Genomic DNA, 20,952 nt, shown 5'->3' with positions numbered 1-20,952 from the left:
AAACCTACATTACAATTTTTTTTTCTAAATTCCTATAAAATGTTGCTTTATTAGAACACAGAAAATTTACAGTCATATAATAATACTCGACATGATGCTACAAGGTAGCAAGAGTCTGCAATAACACTTGATGGTCTCGCACAATGAGTTAAAGTAGGGCCAGCTCAACTTAATCAAAGATGTTCAACATTTTGTTGAACATTGCTGTTCTCAATACCCTGAGATTAACCAAGATTTCTCTACTTGATAACTATTTGTAGTATATGATTTATCTCATCTATCTCGAGTTGAAAGCTGCGATTGTTCTAAAATTATCTGTTAAATCAGGCAAGGTTAGTAATATCTCGGGATTCACTTTGAATGGATGACATAATTGTATACATGGAATAATGGGCGATACCTCGTCTATATTAGTTGGTATTAACACAGATACCAATAAGACATATTGATTACATCTCCGTCTCGTCATCTTCCGTCATAACGCGTTTCCTTGTGCTCACGGGTTGCCTTGTGATAACGGGTTGATTTGTGCTAATGGGTTTCCATGTCATAGCGGGTTGCCTTGTGATAACGGGTCGCCTCTTGATCAACGCATATAATTTAAGGATTTCCTCTAAGAAAAAAGTGCTGTGAAGGCCCCTACTGCTAGTTCCAAAGCATCTTATTGTTCCTTTAACTGCAACGAAAAAACATACAAAGTAAAACAGCAAGCACATTTGCACTTCACAACTTGATTGTGCCGTTTTAATCAATTTGAAGTTTTTGGTGTTTTTTTAGACTTAGATATTCCGCACAATATTCCAAGGCGTAAGATATATAAATGGAAATTGTGACACCATACTAATAAATGCAGGTGTCGTTGGAAATGGTTAAAGTTTATTGTTTATTTGGCCATTAATTTCGTACGGATCGTTCTTATTTTATTCTTTTCAATTCTATTTTGGTTAGAACGCATACTTTTCTTAAAAGATTTTCATTGGCGTTCACATTATCAGAAAATAGGAATAAACCTGAATAAAACTATGCTCAAATAAAAAAAATCAAACATTTGGTATTTATTTCGGTTATGTAATTACTTGATCATATTTGGTTTTAAAATATCTTTTTTTGTTCCAATGATTTTTTTTAGAATCAGTTATTTGTCGACTAATGAGTTTGAATGTCGGTTTTGGTATCTTTCGCTTCTGTTCTACCACAAAAAAAAAAAATGAAACTTATTCTACTAACAGTGCAGTGTCAAGACGACAGTAACAACAACCCAAACTGACGTCATGGAAATTACAATATATGTCGTAGGTACATTGGAGTCTTTTTCATCTGCAAGCAGAGAAAAGACATTGCATTCAACAACAAAAAAATAGCTTGTCCACAGTCTACAATTAAGGTTTATGATAACTGCATACAGCGACATTGCAAACAGTAATGGAAATTGAGTTCATGACATTGGAATGCAATTCTGTAAAAATAATTGCACAATTCTAATATGAGACAGTGCAATCTTTGTACGAAGTACAAGGATAAGGAATATGAAAAAGAAAAAGAAAAATCCGCACATTTAATGCAAATACCACCATGGCGTTTTTTTCTAAATCGAGGAAAGGGAATCAAATTATAAAAAAAAAACGAACTATGGTTTTGATTATTCCTCTTTGATAAAAGTTTGGTATGTTCATAAGCTAATTATTAATTCTTTTCTTTTTTTATTGTTGGTGTAAATCAAAACTTCTGTCCAGTAAATTATTTTTGATTATTTATTCATTCATTTTCTTTTCAAATCGACCATACTTTCTTAAGTCATCAGATACCTTTTTATTGTTGGGGGAAAACGAGGGGGGTATAGAAGAGAGGGGAAACAGCTTGATATAATTTTTCAATCATTAACAATTCGTGTTTCTCTTGTCAACTTTTATTTGCTGTTTACGAATTCTTATACTTTCAGTGCCGAATTTACTGGACAAATATTATTAAAATGTATAACTACTGTGAAAGTATTTTAATTTGTGGGTATCAATTTTCGTGGTTTGAGCATCATTTATGAGAATTAAAATATCAAAAGTTGTACAGTTTTTATCTTTAAAGATTCAATGGGTACAATCCTGCCTGCAGTTGTAGTTCATAGTGTGTTTGCCCTGTGACTACTGTAATAGTATTCTCAGATTAGGCGATATTCAATATCTTCTCTAACTCATATCAAAAGTCAAACCTACATGGTGATCTTTCAATGTCCTGATTTGGACAAAGGTTGTTTTATTTCGTTGGACACTTAAATTCGTGGATAAAGTACTTTCACAGTATGTGATTTTAAACACGTTCTGTTAAAGTCTATTTGTACATGATGGCACTGTATTTGAACATTGTATTAGTTTAATGGGCTGGTTTTGATATACTATTCTGTTTAAGTAGTACGAGTCAGGGAATTCGATCAAATTGGGTAATCAAAATAAAACACGACTGTTTTTAATATTGATGGCATAATCTACAGTGGTCGCGATTTTCGTAAATTTGGATCAAAGGTCAAAGCTAAAATTTCAAGAAAAAAACGTACAGTCACGTTAAGACAGCTGTCTGTTATTATTATAATACTACAATTTTAACACATACATCTATTCAATGAAAAGTTTATAGTATTGAAAAACAGATATGAAACATATTCATCCGAGGAAAATAGCAATTTTACGAAGTTAACTGGTTATTCAAAACAAATAAATCAACCACGCAACCAACTCAAACATGTATTAAGTTGTTACTGTTCTTATGTAAATTTCGGGTGAAATTTTAGTCTTAATAAAACGCTGGTATAATTATACGTAAAATACTAAAATACTTTCCGCTTTTGTTATATGATATATTTTGTTGTATAACTCAATAGATAGTTTTCATTTTAAAACTTATGTACATATACTTTTTCCTGAAAAACATTCTTTAATTTGTTCATATTTAGAAGAAGTTTACTTTATTTTAATTGCTTCCTTCCAGGAAGCAATTCCTCGACATATTTTCCGTACGCAAAGTGACCTCAGTCTGACCCATCTCGTAAAAATCCGGTGATCGCAATACCCATGGATGTCCTTAAAATAAACTACTATCTGATTGTACAAAATAAACACGTGCTCAATATCCATGCCTTTTTTGTTGATTGCTGACAAACAGGTGACAATCGTTAAACTTCGGCTTCAAAACACGAACTTTAATTACCTGCCATATTTTCACAACAGTGACCGATTAAAAAAAAATGACGATTATACGAAATGTATGCAAAAAAAAAATGATAAAATCGTGCACAGAAGACTAAGTTTATGATGTTTGTATGCATTGGTTCAAGAATTAGAATAACATTATTTTTCACCGGTCACTCATCACTTATTATGACTTTAAATGTATAAGGTATATTAAGTATAATACTATTTTGATCTGAAAAGCGTCACTTATGAGTCTTATGTAGACAAAATACGCGTCTGTCGTATTAAAGGTTATGCCTAGTACCTTTGGTAACTTATTATCACCAACAAAGAGCGTAATAATTTTATTTTGCATGTTAAAAAATTTCCCCGTACAATACGGTATCTGGCGATACCCTGTAAAAATACGTAATTTAGACAATTGTGACCATATAAATTTTGTTTCTATAATTTGCAAACAAAATAAGCCGTGTGGTATCCGTTAACTTAAACTCGTTAACTGGATAACTTTTTGTACAATAGGCCCCCTACTTAATGTATACAGGAATTATTACAAACTGCAGTCATCTACTATACCTGAGCACACATCAAAATGATACGGATCTGTGTTGAATGTAAAGTTTGAGATCAAGCAGACCAATTCCATACTTCCCTTGCAATTATTTCTTCTAAGAGGGGATATAACTGTTACAGTAACTTCCTTTGAAAACTTTTGCTTGATTATCGTTGACGTATTTATTATGACTTCTGAATGAAATGACTGTAAAAAATGTATACGATTTTATTATTTTCCAATATGTATAAATAAGCACGAAGAATATATCCATGAAAAACGTTTATATTTTGAGTGTTTCAGATTTCCTCTCCAGCATATTCTGTTTGTTCTCTGTTTAAATCAATTACTTCCAAAATTATATATATAAAACGTCTGGATATAAGCGAACGGTCTTTCGAGGGCGCTAGATCGTTACGAATAAGGATACATGTACGCAATGAATAAATTATATAAACGTCTAAAAAGTGCACAAAACAATTACCAATAAATATTTCGGATATCAGATACCTTTCATTACTATGATTATGATGTTACCTGAATCATGTCAATTTTTCTGATTTAAATATATCAATCATGAACTTCAACTATTATATACTAGAAGTATTTGCTTTCAAGTATTCACAGTCTTTTAAAAGTCAATCCATTTGTTCGTAATACACCATTTTTAGCAATTTTAATTGCAAGACTACAAATGCTGTGTATAGTCAACAGTGTAAATATGGTAAACAGAATGTTGGCCACACAGAACATCCAATTAACAAACGAGTAAACAGCCATCGTAGCGACTATACATGCAAGACAATCCTTCCTCTCAGTCAACATTTGAGATCCACTTGCCATTCTAAGTCAGATCTAAATCGACTGACCATTACGATAATAGACCACAGCACTGCTTTGTATAGGTAGGTTAGACCCACTCGAGAAAGATTTTGGATTAAACAAATTAAAAACTTTGGCACCAGCTAGGATCAATGAAAAGATGTAGTTCTAATAAGCGCCGTGATTTACATATTATTTACTACAGACACAGTCTCTTTTGCTATTCATTTACCTTTGTCAACAATACAATTCTTGAACTATGACAATCTAAATCGGAAGGTTCTATTTTTTTGGGATATCTAGGTACACACGTTCAGATATTTAACCTGTTACACAATTATTTCATTCTTTTTTATTCATTATCGAACTGCTGAAAATTTAGAAATGTACCTATTCATATTTGTAAATGCCTATTTAATTAATTTGATTTTTGACCTTCAAGTTACAATATACTGTCCACCAATAAAATTTATAATAATGTTTAATTTTTTGTTGTTATTCTTCTTCTATTCACATAAACTCATTTTATTAATTTTGCAATTAAGCTAATTTGAATATAAACAGCCGGCGTTAATCAAAAAGGGCTAATACATTCAGAATTTTCTTATGTCAAATCTCCAGTAATCGTGCCAAACACACTTCAGCATTTATGTCGTTTGAATGCGCCTCTAATCTTTTTATAGGATCACGAGACCTGATATCTTTAATCGATATTGACGTTGAGGGCATAATAGTGTAACAAGTGTTGAGACGTTCATGCGTCAAAGCGTGGACACGTTTTGACGATTAACAACTATCGCACCCGTGTCTCTAGTGTCCTTGAATATAGATCATTTTAAAATTATATTCGTGAGAGTTTTTAAACTTTTTTGAAAATTCCTTTTTCTTTTGTCTGGTTATGCAACCAAAGGGGCAATCTATGCACTTTTATCCACGACAAGTACAGTTCTGTTTTGAGCAATTCCATCTCCATAAGAAATAATAGAAAAATATGGCTGCGTAGCAAAATTGAAAGAATTACTGTCAATGAGTAGTTTAAAGATGCTAAAAAAAATATCTTTATTCGTTTCAAAGTTAATAGAAGTATAATAAAACAAAGTAATTATCAATATATTTCATTTTATGTTTATTTTCTTTTAATGTATGTGATTGGTTTTCATATATGTTAACCTCTTGTTTCATATGTAAATGTTGCAAAGTGTTTTGTTGATAATTAAACCTAATCACGTTTTATAGGAATTTTCGTATTTCTGTCGGTTTAAGCAAGTACATTTATTCTTAATTAATAAAACGTATTTGCTGGTCCTTGTAATATGGTTTTAAGATATATCGTATTGTGAACTTTTGTGACAATTTGGTTCCCATTACACATTGTCCCATTGGTATTTCTATTTATATCACTCCAATATTAATAATACCTGACTTAAAAATACACAGGACATGTCAGGGTAGACATTTTGCATAATGAAATCTCCAACAATATGTTTCTGTTGTACGGACACATTGAATTTAACATCTGTCTTTGCAGGTACAGCTACAACATATAATGGAATTCATAAGAACTAATTTAGAAGAAAATACCGATAAACAACATTTTCAATAAAAGTGCGGGCCATTTACTGAATAAATATTATAATTTTGTTGCAATGATTTCATTGTTAAAAAAGGGGGATTCATAAACATAAACGTCATAAAACCATGTTAAAAGTTTTATTAAAATTAACCAATAAGGAGATAACTGTATTGCATTTTAAGTTGCGACGGCATCAAGTAGTTAATTGAGTTTCTGGCGACTAGTTGCCGAGCCAGTAATGCCTAGGTCACACATTCACGGATTTAAGGCCGGATTAACTACGGATACTATTCGACATCATTCGTGGCAATCTGTAGTAGTCCGTAGAAATCTGTATTGGTGTCGTAGTCAAACGACCGTTGTAACTCCTTACTTAACCGTAGAAGACCGTACTAATCCGTTATATTCCCTACCACAACCGTATTAATCCGTACTTAAGTATGTAAGTGATAAATTTGTCCTGGTAAAATATGTCTGGGCGGACAAATATTACTAGTAAAAAATTCCATGGTTACAGAGTTTACTAGTATATTTAGTCCGATGTTAGTAATATATGTCCCCAGACTTATTTTCCTAGGTAATCATGTCCTATAAAATACTATAATAAATTCAATTACATTTAAACCATGGAAATTTAAATATTATGTTTTAGTAATGTTTAAGAGTTGCATAGTTATAATTTTGATAAAATTTATGTCCCCAGACTAATTTTCCTAGGAAATCATGTCCATGTCATTAATAGTCCTCGGTTAAAATGTCCATGCCCATAATTTTAAAAGGTGAATGTAAATGTAATATGTTTTAATATTGTTAAAGACAAAACTAAAGAGTTGTGTTTCAATATTTTTAATAAAATTTGTCTCCAGACTGATTTTCCTTGGAAATCATGTCCATGTCATTAATAGTTCTGGGTTAAAATTTTCATGCCCTTAATTTTAAAAGGTGAATATAAATGTTATATTTTAATATTGTTAAAGAGTTGTGTATCAATTTTTTAAATAAAATTTATGTCCCCAGACTAATTTTCCTAGGAAATCATATCCATGTCATTAGTGTTCCTAGGTAAAAACGTCCATGTGTTTTATTATAAAAGGAACATGTTATAAGCAATGGAAACTCAATATTCATGTTTTGATTGTGCTATAAGGAAATGTCCTTTATTTTGATTTGAAAAAAATAAGGAAATTTTCAAATCTTAACTAAGATTTTTTTTTTTCTATTTTGACTTTTTTTTATGATATAATAAAACTATTAGAAAAACAAGTTGGGACAATTTTTCCTAGGAAAATAAGTGCCCAGACATATTTTACAAGCTATGGACTTATTTTCCTAGGAACATTTGTCTTAGGACTTACATTCCTAGTAAAATTATGGACATGGACTTGATTAACTAGGGAAAAAAGTCTGGCGGACAATCGTAGGTCAAAATAATTGCTACGGTTAGTTAAGGAGAACTACGTACAAATACGGTTATACCACGTATTGGTAGGTAGCAATATGATTTGTTAGAAATGTACCACGTAACGGCACGTTTTTATTACGTTTTAATACAGATAGCTAGGAATCAGCCAGTTATCTAAGAGTCTATTACGGTTTACGGTTTACAACACGCCAAAATACTGATTACTGTGGGTTCTTTTATTTTCGTTGGTACCAATTTTTATGGATTGCGGAAACCACGAATTTTCGTGGATGTTTGATTTCAAGGTTCTCCCAAAGTCTGGATACAACTTTATAGAAATTTGTTTTTCGTTGAACATTAAAATTCGTTGTTCACCTGTACCCACGAAACCCACAAAACCCATGAATATTGGTTTCAATGAATAATTATGAATCTACAGTAATGACGACAGACTGACATAAGGCTAGCTTCTGTACAAATACTTTATACCAATAGGGCCCTATAGCTACTTATTATATGTCCTGATGTTGAGGTCTACATATGTTTCAAGAACTGCTACATATCATTGGTTCAAGGATTACGAATAACACCGCGCATAGTACATATAGACAGACAAATAATTTATTTAACAAGATCGAAAAATAATCTCAATTAACTTCCATATAGAAATGATGAATAACAAGTAAATTATAGAAATGTGACGGTTCGTACTATTCCGTTTCAGACCGAGCTTTTTAAATAATAAAAATTTAACTGTTTAAAAAATATCGTAATACACGAGTTACAGTAGTAGAATCTGTTTCTTTAATGATTTTTATTCTCCCTTTTTTAAAGATTTGAGGAAATTATTTTCTTGATAGAGGGTTGCTGCTCACAAGGAAGCCATTAAACCAAGAGTTCCAAATGGTGAAATTGAAATCATCCCTTCGTAAATTTTACCGACGCCATCACGAATTGTTTGACCATTATGTAATAACCGTTTCACAAATGAAATCGGATATGTTCCTTACGTCGTAACTACGACCCCCTTGCCTTTCATGAATGTGACCTACCGAATTAGAATATTTACCGGATTTGTTATAACATGAGCAACACAACGGGTCCCTCATGAGGAGCAGGATCTGCTTACCCTTCCGGAGCACCTGAGATCTGGTGGGACTGGGGCTTTACAGAAGATTTTGCATTATATTTGATGTAAATATTGTGTATTGAAAACTTAATTTGTATAATAACTTAGCAGTATAAAGATATATAAATCACTGGATTTTATTTTTTCAAACGGTCTTTTGAACCGAGTGCATGTATATGGGACTGAAAATCTTTTCAATTTCATTTCAAGCTACTTTTATTTTTTACAGTACATAACATTCTATGGTTGTAACATGTGTAATATATTACAGTGGCGAACCCCTGAATTTTAAGAATACAGATATATGTAAGAAAATAAAACTAGAGGCTCTTAAAAGCCTGTGTCGCTCACCTTGGTCTATGTGCATATTAAACAAAGACACAAATGGATTCATGACAAAATTGTGTTTTGGTGATGGTGATGTGTTTGAAGATCTTACCTAACTGAATATTCTTGCTTCTTACAATTATCTCAATTTATAAAGAACTTAGCCTATGAGTAAAAGAGGAAAATATTTTGTTAAAATTTACAATTTACAAAATTTACAAAATTATTAAAAATTGACTATTAATAACTCCTTAAGGGGTCAACTGACCTTTTTGGTCATGTTGACTTATTTGTGGATCTTACTTTGATGTACATTATTGCTGTTTACAGCTTATCTCTATCTATAATAATATTCAAGATAATAACCAAAAACAGCAAAATTTCCTTCAAAATTTCCAATTCAGGGGCAGCAACCCAACAAACAGTTGTCGGATTCATCTGATAATTTCAGGGCAGATAGATCTTGACTTGCAAAACAATTTATCAACACGTCTGAATTGCTCTTAATGCTTTGGTTTCAGAGTTATAAGCCAAAATCTACATTTTACCCCTATGTTCTATTTTTAGCCATGGCGGCCATCTTGGTTAGTTGGCTGGGTCACTGCACACATTTTTTAAACTAGATACCTCAATGATGATTAAGGCCAAGTATGGTTAAATTTGGAACAGTAGTTTTAGAGGAGAAGATTTTTGTAAAAGATTAGAAAAAATTACGAAAAATTGGTAAAAAATGACAATATAAGGCAATAAATCCTGAAGGGGTCAACAGACCATTTTAGTCATATTAATTTATTTGTAGTTCATACTTTGCTGAACATAATTGCTGTTCACAGTTTATCTCTATCTATAATAATATTCAAGATAATAGCCAAAAAACGGTATAATTTCCTTAAAATTGCCAATTCAGGGGCAGCAACCCAACAACCGTTTGTTAGATTCGTCTGAATATTTCAGGGCAGATAGATCTTTACCTGATAAACAATTTTACTTAGGTCAGATTTGCTCTAAATGCTTTGGTTTCAGAGTTATAAGCCAAATTCTACATTTTACCCCTATGTTCTATTTTTAGCCATGGCGATCATCTTGGTTGGTTGGCCAGGTCACGCCACACATTTTTAAAACTAGATACCCCAATGATGATTGTGGCCAAGTTTGGTTTGATTTGGCCCAGTAGTTTCAGAGGAGAAGATTTTTGTAAAAGCTAACGACGACGGACGACGACGGACGACGACGACGGACGCAAAGTGATGAGAAAAGCTCACTTGGCCCTTCGGGCCAGGTGAGCTAAAAAAGCAAAAATACAAAAACAAACAAACAAACATTTCAACATGAACATACATTTCTAGAAAAACAGACCCCCCTCTAATAATTTACAATACCAAAATAATAATAGTAATAATCCACCGGCGTTCTTGTTCCCCCGATGTTCTTGTCCCTATTGACGAGAACATCTGCATTGAATGGAATCTAATTAAGAAATAATTCATGGAAGCCATAGATTTGTTGGACATTTACACATGGCCTGGGCCGTGATATTCGAATTTTATTCCGGGCGTTAGCGAGGGATAAAATTAACCAATATCACGACCCAGGTCCTGTGTAAATGTCCAACAAATTTATAGCTTCCATGAATTATTACGATTCTAGTTTGATAAATTAGGTAATAAAAAAAATTGATGCGATGGCAAGATTGACGCAAGTATGGTTGTTCGAAATTATGCCCTGTTAGACGAAGGCTACACATTTAAAATAGATCTAAAGCTTAGATGAATTATTCCGTAAATAGCCACTAGAAAAAAATGTGTTCAATCTTTATAATTTTTAACACAAATATTGTTTCCCGTTTGCTATTATTTACTTCAAATCCACAGTTGACATGTCGTAACTTAAGACTGAGCTGCCATGTTGACTTGCCGAAATCCACAAATATGCGAAAATGCAATAGAATAGCAAATGAACCAACACCAATTTTAATGCGAAATTAGCCGAACAAAGGTTGCATACGTTATGGAAAACCCTCAGCTTCAGAGTTTTCATTCGTATGACGGCATGTTATAACATGACGTTTTAATGTGCCTAGATCATTCATATGATTTCGCGGAAAATTTATTCAAGTAATATTTTATGCGTCTTAAGAGTTCTTGTGCATTAATTCATTATGTAATGCTTTGGAATACATGTAGGATTAACGGTTCTGTAGGTTTTTGCAATTTTATTTTGAACACAACTTAATCGACAAATTGCATATAGGATACAATCATTCCAAGTAGATAGACGTGTGTGGTAAATAGTAACAGCCAACACAATGTTCATCTATGAGTCTGCGGTAGGTTTAGATATATCAAGACTTTTATCACACTGTTGTTCATAAAGTGAAAGAAACACACCATATTTAAATAACAAAAAATGAAAAGAACACTTTCTTAAAGTCATGTATTACATATCCCTCAGACGTGTCCAATTACATTTTGCCCAGACGTGTCCGATTACATATCCCAGACGTGTCCGATTACATATTGCCCAGACGTGTAAAATTACACATTGCCCAGATGTGTCCAATTACATATTGCCCAGACGTGTCCGATTACATATCCCCCAGACGTGTCCGATTACATATCCCCCAGACGTGTCTGATTACATATTACCCAGAAGTGTCCTATAACATATTACCCAGACGTGTCTAATTACATGTTCCTCAGACGTGTCCGATTACATATCCCCGAGACGTGTCCGATTAATATCCCCAACACGTGTCCGATTATAAATCCCCCATACGTGTCCGATTACATATCCCTAGACGTGTCCGATTACATATTCACCAGACGTGCCCGATTACAAATCCTCAGACGTGTTCAATTACAAATCCCTAGACGTGTCCGATTACAAATTCCCCAGACGTGGTCAATTACAAATCCCCAATACGTGTCCGATTACATATCCCATAGACGTGTCCAATTACAAATCCATAAGACGTGTCCGATTACAAATTCCCCAGACGTGTCCGATTACAAATCCCAAATACGCTTCCGATTACATATCCCCTAGACCTATCAAATTACAACTCCCCAAGACGTGTCCGATTACAAATTCCCAAAACGTGTCCGAGTACAAATCCCCAATACGTGTTCGATAACATATCCCCTAGACGTGTCCAATTACAAATCCCCAAAACGTGTCCGATTACAAATTCCCGAGACGTGTCCAATTACATTTCCTCCAGACGTGTCCGATTACATATCCCCCAGGCGTGTCTGATTACATATCCCCTAGACGTGTCCGATTACATATCCCCTAGACGTGTCCGATTACATATCCCCCAGACGTGTCCGATTACATATCCCCCAGACGTGTCTGATTACATATTACCCAGAAGTGTCCTATAACATATTACCCAGACGTGTCCAATTACATATTCCTCAGACGTGTCCGATTACATATCCCCGAGACGTGTCCGATTAATATCCCCAACACGTGTCCGATTACATATCCCTAGACGTGTCCGATTACGTATTCACCAGACGTGCCCGATTACAAATCCTCAGACGTGTTCAATTACAAATCCCTAGACGTGGCCGATTACAAATTCCCCAGACGTGGTCAATTACAAATCCCCAATACGTGTTCGATTACATATCCCAATGACGTGTCCAATTACAAATCCCTAAGACGTGTCCGATTACAAATTCCCCAGACGTGTCCGATTACAAATCCCAAATACGCTTCCGATTACATATCCCCTAGACGTATCAAATTACAACTCCCCAAGACGTGTCCGATTACAAATTCCTCAAACGTGTCCGAGTACAAATCCCCAATACGTGTTCGATAACATATCCCCTAAACGTGTCCAATTACAAATCCCCAAAACGTGTCCGATTACAAATTCCCGAGACGTGTCCAATTACATTTCCTCCAGACGTGTCCGATTACATATCCCCCAGGCGTGTCTGATTACATATCCTCTAGACGTCTCCGATTACATATCCCCTAGACGTGTCCGATTACATATCCCCCAGACGTGTCCCATTACATATACCCAACACGTGTCCGATTACAAATTCCCCAGACGTGTCCTATTACAAATTCCCAATACGTGTCCGATTACATATCCCCTAGATGTGTCCAATTACAAATCCCCAAGACGTGTCCGATTAGAAATTCCCCAGACGTGTACAATTACAGTTTTTCCAGACGTTTCCGATTACATATCCCCTAGATGTGTCCAATTACAAATCCCCAAGACGTGTCCGATTACAAATTCCCCAGACGTGTACAATTACAGTTTTTCCAGACGTGTCCGATTACATATCACCTAGATGTGTCCAATTACAAATCCCCAAGACGTGTCCGATTACAAATTCCCCAGACGTGTCCAATTACAGTTCTTCCAGACGTGTTCGATTACATATCCCCTAGACGTGTCTGATTACATATTCCCTAGACGTGTCTGATTACATATCCCCTAGACGTGTCCGATTACATATCCCCCAGACGTGTCCGATTACATACCCCCAGACGTGTCCGATTACATATACCCAAGACGTGTCTGATTAAATATCCCCCAGAAGTGTCCAATACATATTTCCCAAATGTGTTCGATTACAAATTTCCAAGACGTGTCCGATTACATATCCCATAAACGTGTCCGATTACATATCCCCCAGAAGTGTCCAAACCATATATCCTAAATGTGTTCGATTACAAATTCCCAAGATGTGTCCGATTACATATTCCCTAGACGTGTCCGATTACAAATCCCCCAAGACGTGTCCGATTGCATATCCCCTAGACGTGTCCGATTACATCTCCTCCAGACGTGTCCAATACATATTTCCCAAATGTGTTCGATTACAAATTCTAAAGACATGTTCGATTACAAACCCTCCAGAAGTGTCCGATTACATAATCCCCAGACGTGTCCGATTAAATATCTTCCCGACGTGTCCGATTACAAATTCCCCAGAGTTGCCCGATTACATACCCCCAGACGTGTCCGATTACATATTCCCCAGACGTGTCTGATTAAATATCATCCAGACGTATCCGATTACATATATCCCAGGCTTGTCCAATTACATATATCCCAAACGTGTCTGATTACATATCTCCCAGACGTGTTCGAAAACATATTCCCCAGACGTACCCGATTACATATCCCCCAGACGTGTCCGATTACATATCTCCTAGACGTGTCCGATTATATATCCCGCAGACGTGTCCGATTACATATTCCTCAGACATGTCCGGTTATTTATGCCCCAGACATGTCCGATTAACAGTACATATTCCCCAGACGTGTTCGATTTAATATCCCCCAGACGTGTCCGCTAATTTGTTATTCACCAAAACGTGTTAACTGTAAATCGCTAACATAATTCAAACTTTCAGCGCGTGCTTATGTGTACTTTTATGTTTTTACAATGATAGGGAAAATGATTAAAGATGTAGGGTTTTTAGTTTAATGCTTAATGAAAAATCGAAGCCTCGATCCCAGAACAACTTAGATTTATTGATCCTATAGACAAATATGCACGACGTAGTTCACTATGCACAGTGAGTGACATCTGCTTTCAAACAAACAGATACTAGATAAGAAAGCGAATGCAACATTTTTAAAAAGTTTTTTTTTTATAATATTCTTATTTATATGATTATTATTGTTTTAAAGTTAAGATGTAAAAATAGGTACTTGACGCTTCGGAAATTTAACACATTTTATCTTGCAAGTGTTCCCAGTGCTTCAATATTGATTACTCTGATGAGTTAAGCCTTTGCAACTGATTTGTATAGGTCGTTCTTATGTTGTACTGTTATACCCCTGTCCCAGGTTAGGGGAGGGTTGGGATCCCGCTAACATGTTTAACCCCGCCACATATGTGCCTGTCAGGAGCCTGTAATTCAGTGGTTGTCGTTTGTTTATGTGTTACATATTTGTTTTTCGTTCATTTTTTTTTATATAAATAAGGCCGTTAGTTTTCTCGTTTGAATTGTTTTACATTGTAATTTCGGGGCCTTTTATAGCTTACTGTGCGGTATGGGCTTTGCTCATTGTTGAAGGCCGTACGGTGACCTATAGTTGTTAATTTCTGTGTCATTTTGGTCTTTTGTGGACGATTGTCTCATTGGCAATCGTACCACATCTTCTTTTTTATAAGTAGAAATCTAGTTATCTATTTACATTAGTTTGTAATTAGTTTGTACGACGACGGTTATTTATATAGCACAGTTTCAATTTTAATTTGCAGCATATGCATTAGCTCTTGCCTGCTGATTGCCTAATGACCAGTGTCAAATATGTCATGCAAGTTCAGATCGAACATAAAAATTGCAATAGTTTTGTACAGTTTAATTGATCGTTTATAAATGATTTCGTTTGGACTACATGTACTCCAGTGATGCCGTACCGTTTCATTAATGTATGACGGTATTGCAGTGCTAAAATCTTCCAGATTTTTTCCGAACTATTATAAAGGAGACTTTTTAGATTCATATGGAAACGTTTGGGGGATTGGTCAATTTTTTTTTAAATGGATACATGTACGTATGGGCAATAAAAAAACACACGTTTGAGCGCCCTTTTTTGGCAATTATATATGTTTTGAAGTTCAATGCTGTCACGGGGTAGATAAAGGTTGGTGTTTTTCATAAAATATTTAGTATGAATTCGGAACATACAAGTATAAATTGTCAAGGTTGTCAGTAACGGTCGGGTACTCATATAGGGTAGATTGACACGTTTGGGGTGGATGGACACGTTTCGGAGCGTAACATTTTTACTAGATACGCGATCCAGGTGCCGATTAGCCTTGAATTATCGATCTTTGCTCTTGATAATTCATAACTGAAGCAATAACCATTATACCTTTTTTTAAATAGATGATATTTAAAAGATTTACTTACAGATAACTGTTTCTTCATCTACAGAAATATATATATTTTCGCCGTCAAAGTCCAATTCACACCTAAACCCACAATGAAAGTCAATGATGGTAAAGTCTTTTATAATCAAACTGTAAATTTGAATACCATCTAGGTGTGCGATTGTAGCCTCATATTTGGATATATTTGTTGAGTAAATAGTTGTAGCAAGTCTATCATAAACACCGTCGTTTCGAATTTTTGTCCATGAACAGGACTGGAAATCTTTATCGAACATATGCGACTGACACTGAAGAACAGCTTGGTCTCCAATAATCAATGGGTCAGTTAAAAGAGTGATTTTTATGTCTGAATTTAGAATTTAAAATAATTAACATTGACCATAATTATCAACAAAACAAAATAAACATAAAAACTTTTGTAAAATGTATATAAAACCGTGTTGTATAGTCAGTGCACTTTATTCATTTCACGAACGCTATAAAATTATTGTTCATTTAAACATAATCACTTATTTTCGTCCAATGGAAAATCAGTATTTTTTTCTATTTTTCGTAGTACATGACTTTTCATACACTATAAAATGCTACGCAGAAAGCAATTTTCATTGAATATTAATTAAAAGTGAACTCTTAACATTTAACTTAAGAAGTGTACAACCTCAAAAGACAAAGTCTAAGGAAAAAGAGCTGAGAAAAATATCATGAGTTCTGCTGTTTGTTCAATTAACCGGCTTTATAAATGAAATCAGTAGACGAGAACTACAAAAGCATTTATGAGGTTGTGTCATGAATAAAAAATAAACAACTTTATTTAAGCTGGTTTACATGACATTTTGTGCTTTAAAATGAAGAAACTTTAGATATACAAAATTAAAGTGTACATGCAGCAGAATAAATCATGTATCCTTTATTGTAAGGACAAAACTATTTCACCGCTCTTTCATTATGTCTGTTAAAATGACCATTGAATGATGTACGTCCATTTTACTTATTATATATTAGCATTTAAGAAAATAAATGCGTTTCGTGATGTTTGAAACTCTAGTGACCTAACATTCAAGGGCAGAGTCTTAAAATATCTAAATTATTGATTATGTTTAAAAAGGGTTTGAATTCGAATTGCAAGGAATTTATTATACATGTACCTGAAAAAAAGTTAAAATAAAAACATCAATGGAATTTAATATGGGACGAAAAAGTAAATTTGATTAAACGTAACGTGTGTTGCTTACCAGTAGATAAAAGGTGATGGGTATGCTCATCATAGACTCTGTCATTTAATCTTAACAAATCAAAAGTATGCAAAAGATTTTAAGACCAGATACTGATAACTGGACCACGATTGCCAAATGGTGGTTAAAGATGTCAAAAACGGACAATATGTTATCAGAATTTTCACTATTTACAAATGCAAGAATATACTCTAATTACACATTCAACGAAAGCACCATTTGTCAGGTATGCATTTCACTCATAGTTAATGCAGTTGTTAATAAAAAAAACATGATTTATTGAATAGATATATAGAGCCTATGTGGGCGGGTGGTCTAGCGCGTCGAACATTGTTCAAGGCGATTTGGGGCCACGATATTTCAGTAACATGTATTCGAATTCAGGTTAAGGAACAAAAAAGTGGTTGATTCCGCATTGGATAACATCCGCGATTTGTAAACGTGTGAAGACAAAACAAGTTTCTTGGTAGAGGGGTCTAAATACAGCACAAACACAATTTGTCATTTCGGTGAAGTCAATAGCTTGCTTTACGGAATGGGATTTACTCGTTGTTGAAGGCAGTGCGATTGTTGCTAACGTCTACTTCAGTTTGTCTCTTTGGATAGTTGTTTCATCGGCTATTATACTAGTACCACATTTCATTTTACAGTATAAATATCCAGTTCAGCATTAATTTCGAACGCTTAAGTATTTGCATTCATGAATCGCAGATCAAATTCGTTCGTTTAGGAATCTAATGTACAGAAGTTGTCGGCTGTTTATGTAATTTATACGTGTTTCTCGTTTCTCGATTTTTGTTTTTTGTTATATATAGATCAGACCGTTGGTTTTCCCGTTTGAATTGTTTTACACTAGTAATTTTCGGGCCCTTTACAGCTTGTTGTTCGATGTGCGCCAAGGCTCCGTGTTGAAGGCCGTACATTGACCTATAATGGTTTACTTTTATAAATTGTTATTTGGATGGAGAGTTGCCTCATTGGCACTCATACCACATCTTCCTATTATATCTAATTAAAACACACTTTTCGTTTATACATGTTGAAAGAGTTGATACCCACACCAATAAGACTGTTTACCTTATCAAGTGTTGGATGGACAAACATTATAATCAGAACTGCAGAAAACATTTACATCGGCCGGAAAGTAATTATTTTCAAAAAATCAAAAAAGTATGAAACACATGAGGCTGTTTATTGGTTCATACCGTGGAGTTTTTAAATTTTGCATATTCGCTTCAACTGGTACTAAAAGTAACCATAGGCTTGAGGGAAATCTTAAATAAGTATACTAGCACTATGAAGCACAATAATCCTAAATTTTTAATGAAATATAACGGACAAGAAAATATGTCTTTCACCAAATGTTTAATGTTTGTTAGTTTAAGTAAACAAATTATGATATAAACACTATTTTTGTCAAGAAGGGGCTACTTTTATATGTTTTAAATTGCAATAGGTGGATTGTAGGTCTGCTATCTTACATATGAGTTGATCATTCGGACATAACCCTATATATGCATACAATCATAATAATGGTATGCAAGACTCAGATTGATGCATATTATATTTCAATTTAGTGTCCTTTTTTTACTAATAGGCGCTTGAAGGTCTGTAATATGTATAAAACAATAAAACAGTTATCAGTACATTTTGTACTCACCCGATCCAAGTCTGCCAGTTATTTGCTGACAGAGTATTGCATTAACTATGGTCATATATGTACAGAAGTCCATCCTGCAATTATTATTCTTTAATTACTGCAGCTTCTAATAACAAGTTTCTCATCAAAATCCATTGTAACAATTCAACCAATATTATAACAGTAAGACAACAATCTGTATTTTAGCGCGATGAGAAATTGCCAACGAAAGTGACATTAAACTATTGAGATGTTTCTATAAACAGACCTGCAAGTTCAAATTTCGTTTTTTTTCCTCTGTCCAGTTCCTAAAGTATTTACATATGACAAGGTCTCTTGCGAAAAAAAAGAGAAAATGAAGGACCTAGATATCCTCTTTGGGTGCGTGCTAACAAGTACATGATTTGTAAATGAATCAATTCATTCTTAAGCACATGCAAGAATTTAGTCATGCCTCCTTAAAAAATGTCTTTCCATCTTTACTTATAAATTAATGTCCCTCTTTTTAAAAGTTTCCTCCGAGATTGAAGTTTTATTTATGTGTTGTATATGTTCAATGCGTGTGTTTTTCAATACTGTAAGAATACCGGACCTATGTCTTAACTATTGATGCCCACTTCATATACATGGATTTTTATTACAAGTCCTTATCCATACGAGTTTGCCACGATAACGACCGATTTAGGAACTGTTACAAAATTTTACGAGCTATTTACGAATCATCTCAATTTACTAGTTGAAGCACGCGGATCTCATATCTGAGGTATTTGCGGTTAACAGCCGTTAAACGGAAACTGCAGCATACGGCTCTTGAAAACAGAAAAATGAAAACTTCAGTAAAATGCTCCTTCATCGCTTTTGTCAAAATAAACCGCAGCATAATTTAACTCACAATTTCAATTGTACTGACGCGTTCACTATCATCTACATTTGTAAGTGACCTGATGCGAAACATTAAATTACACACCAGCATAAAATTTAGCAAAAGAAAACAAAATAATCAGATTTAACAAAATCAAAAGTTCTTCCAACGACGGGCCAGAAAGTCTATTTTAGAGCCAATAATAGTAGCAATCCAAGTTCAAACCAGCAATAAAAAAAACCCGTTTTTTTTAGATAACCTAGCTATCTCAGATACATATATTAAAAGAAGTTAAACGCAATGAATATAAAAATCACTACTGTTAAACAACCTTAGATTTTGTACGCAAACAAGATAATTAAGTAACGACTTGATTTTTGTGCTCACCATAGAACAGAGACCCAAAAACCTCTGTTCAATACAAAACAACGGTAACGTTGAATGTGTTTACTTTCCTTTCATACCACGATATTTGGGGCCTCTGTTATCAATGAGGTTGTGAGTTCAAATCCCGCACGGGGTAGGTGAACTCGACCCCAATATTAATGACGTATTGTTTTCTAGAGTGAATATCATTCAATTTGGTTTTTAAAGTCTTTCCACTTTTCTTGATTTTGTTCCGATTATGAGGTTTTCGACTTTCCTATGGAAAGATCTATATTTGTGTTTGTTCTGATTATTACTAGGCCTTTCACCTTTTTCTGTGGAAAGAACTATTTTTTTTTCTTCTTATTATTTTGTTCTTCTTTATCCACCAAACTTTTTTCTTGTGGTTTACAGATGTTTTGCAAGATGTTGCTTAAATATTTTGATATTATATCGAAAAAGTATTGCACTTTTAAAACTCATCTTATTTACCCATATATTTTTGGAATCAGTGTAAATAAGGCTATCATATATGACTGGAAGTGACATGTTCTTAATTGAAAATTATCTCTCATATTTCAGTCAAAAGTAAATGCAAACCTAATATATATTGAATCAGTATGAAGAAACATATATAATTGGGTGTCAACAGTTACTTGCAGTTAACTGGAAGTAGCTTCTTATAAACTATTTAGAAAATTGAATTGGAAAGACCTTCACTTGTTCTCTGAACAATTCGATTTTAATATTTTGAAGTGTTTCGTCTACCCTTTGCTTGAATCCAACATCTGTCTTTTATTTTTTTTTTCAAAGTCTGTATTTGTTTCTTTCTGAAATTGTCTTGTTTGAACTTTCTTTACCAACCGTGTATCAATTCAAAACGTTCATATTCAGACATGCTAAGTGAATAACGTTGGACTATTTGAATGTAGCATGGTTTCTGAAATTAAGGATGTACTATAATTAAACCTATCCACTATTCTATGA

At 34.0% G+C, this 20,952-nt stretch overlaps 1 protein-coding gene across 1 annotated transcript; it reads right to left on the bottom strand.

Annotated features, from left to right (window-relative positions):
- Positions 1-5: 5 nt before the first annotated feature.
- On the bottom strand, positions 6-19,382 carry LOC143074581 (uncharacterized). Its single transcript, XM_076249973.1, has 6 exons — positions 18,759-19,382; positions 15,886-16,212; positions 5,973-6,088; positions 3,756-3,939; positions 1,228-1,317; positions 6-676 (listed from the first exon to the last, which is right to left on the bottom strand). The coding sequence occupies exons 1-6, from the start codon at positions 18,829-18,831 to the stop codon at positions 450-452; spliced, it is 1,017 nt and encodes a 338-aa protein (XP_076106088.1). The 5' UTR covers positions 18,832-19,382; the 3' UTR covers positions 6-449.
- Positions 19,383-20,952: the final 1,570 nt, after the last annotated feature.

The sequence above is a fragment of the Mytilus galloprovincialis genome, chromosome 5 (assembly GCF_965363235.1).
Source record: "Mytilus galloprovincialis chromosome 5, xbMytGall1.hap1.1, whole genome shotgun sequence".
NCBI classification, from domain to species: domain Eukaryota; kingdom Metazoa; phylum Mollusca; class Bivalvia; order Mytilida; family Mytilidae; genus Mytilus; species Mytilus galloprovincialis.
Note: the sequence above shows the minus strand (reverse complement) of the source record. Positions and strands in the feature narration are given on the sequence as shown.

What these genes read in the sequence shown, in the direction of transcription:
- LOC143074581 (XM_076249973.1), bottom strand. Translation starts at nt 18,831, where the DNA reads ATGGACTTCTGTACATATATGACCATAGTTAATGCAATACTCTGTCAG. An exon ending in AGATGAAGAAACAGTTATCT is followed by an intron (nt 6,089 to 15,885) that starts GTAAGTAAATCT and finishes TATATGTTGTAG; the next exon opens with CTGTACCTGCAAAGACAGAT. An exon ending in TGTCGTCTTGACACTGCACT is followed by an intron (nt 677 to 1,227) that starts GTTAGTAGAATA and finishes TTTTCGTTGCAG; the next exon opens with TTAAAGGAACAATAAGATGC.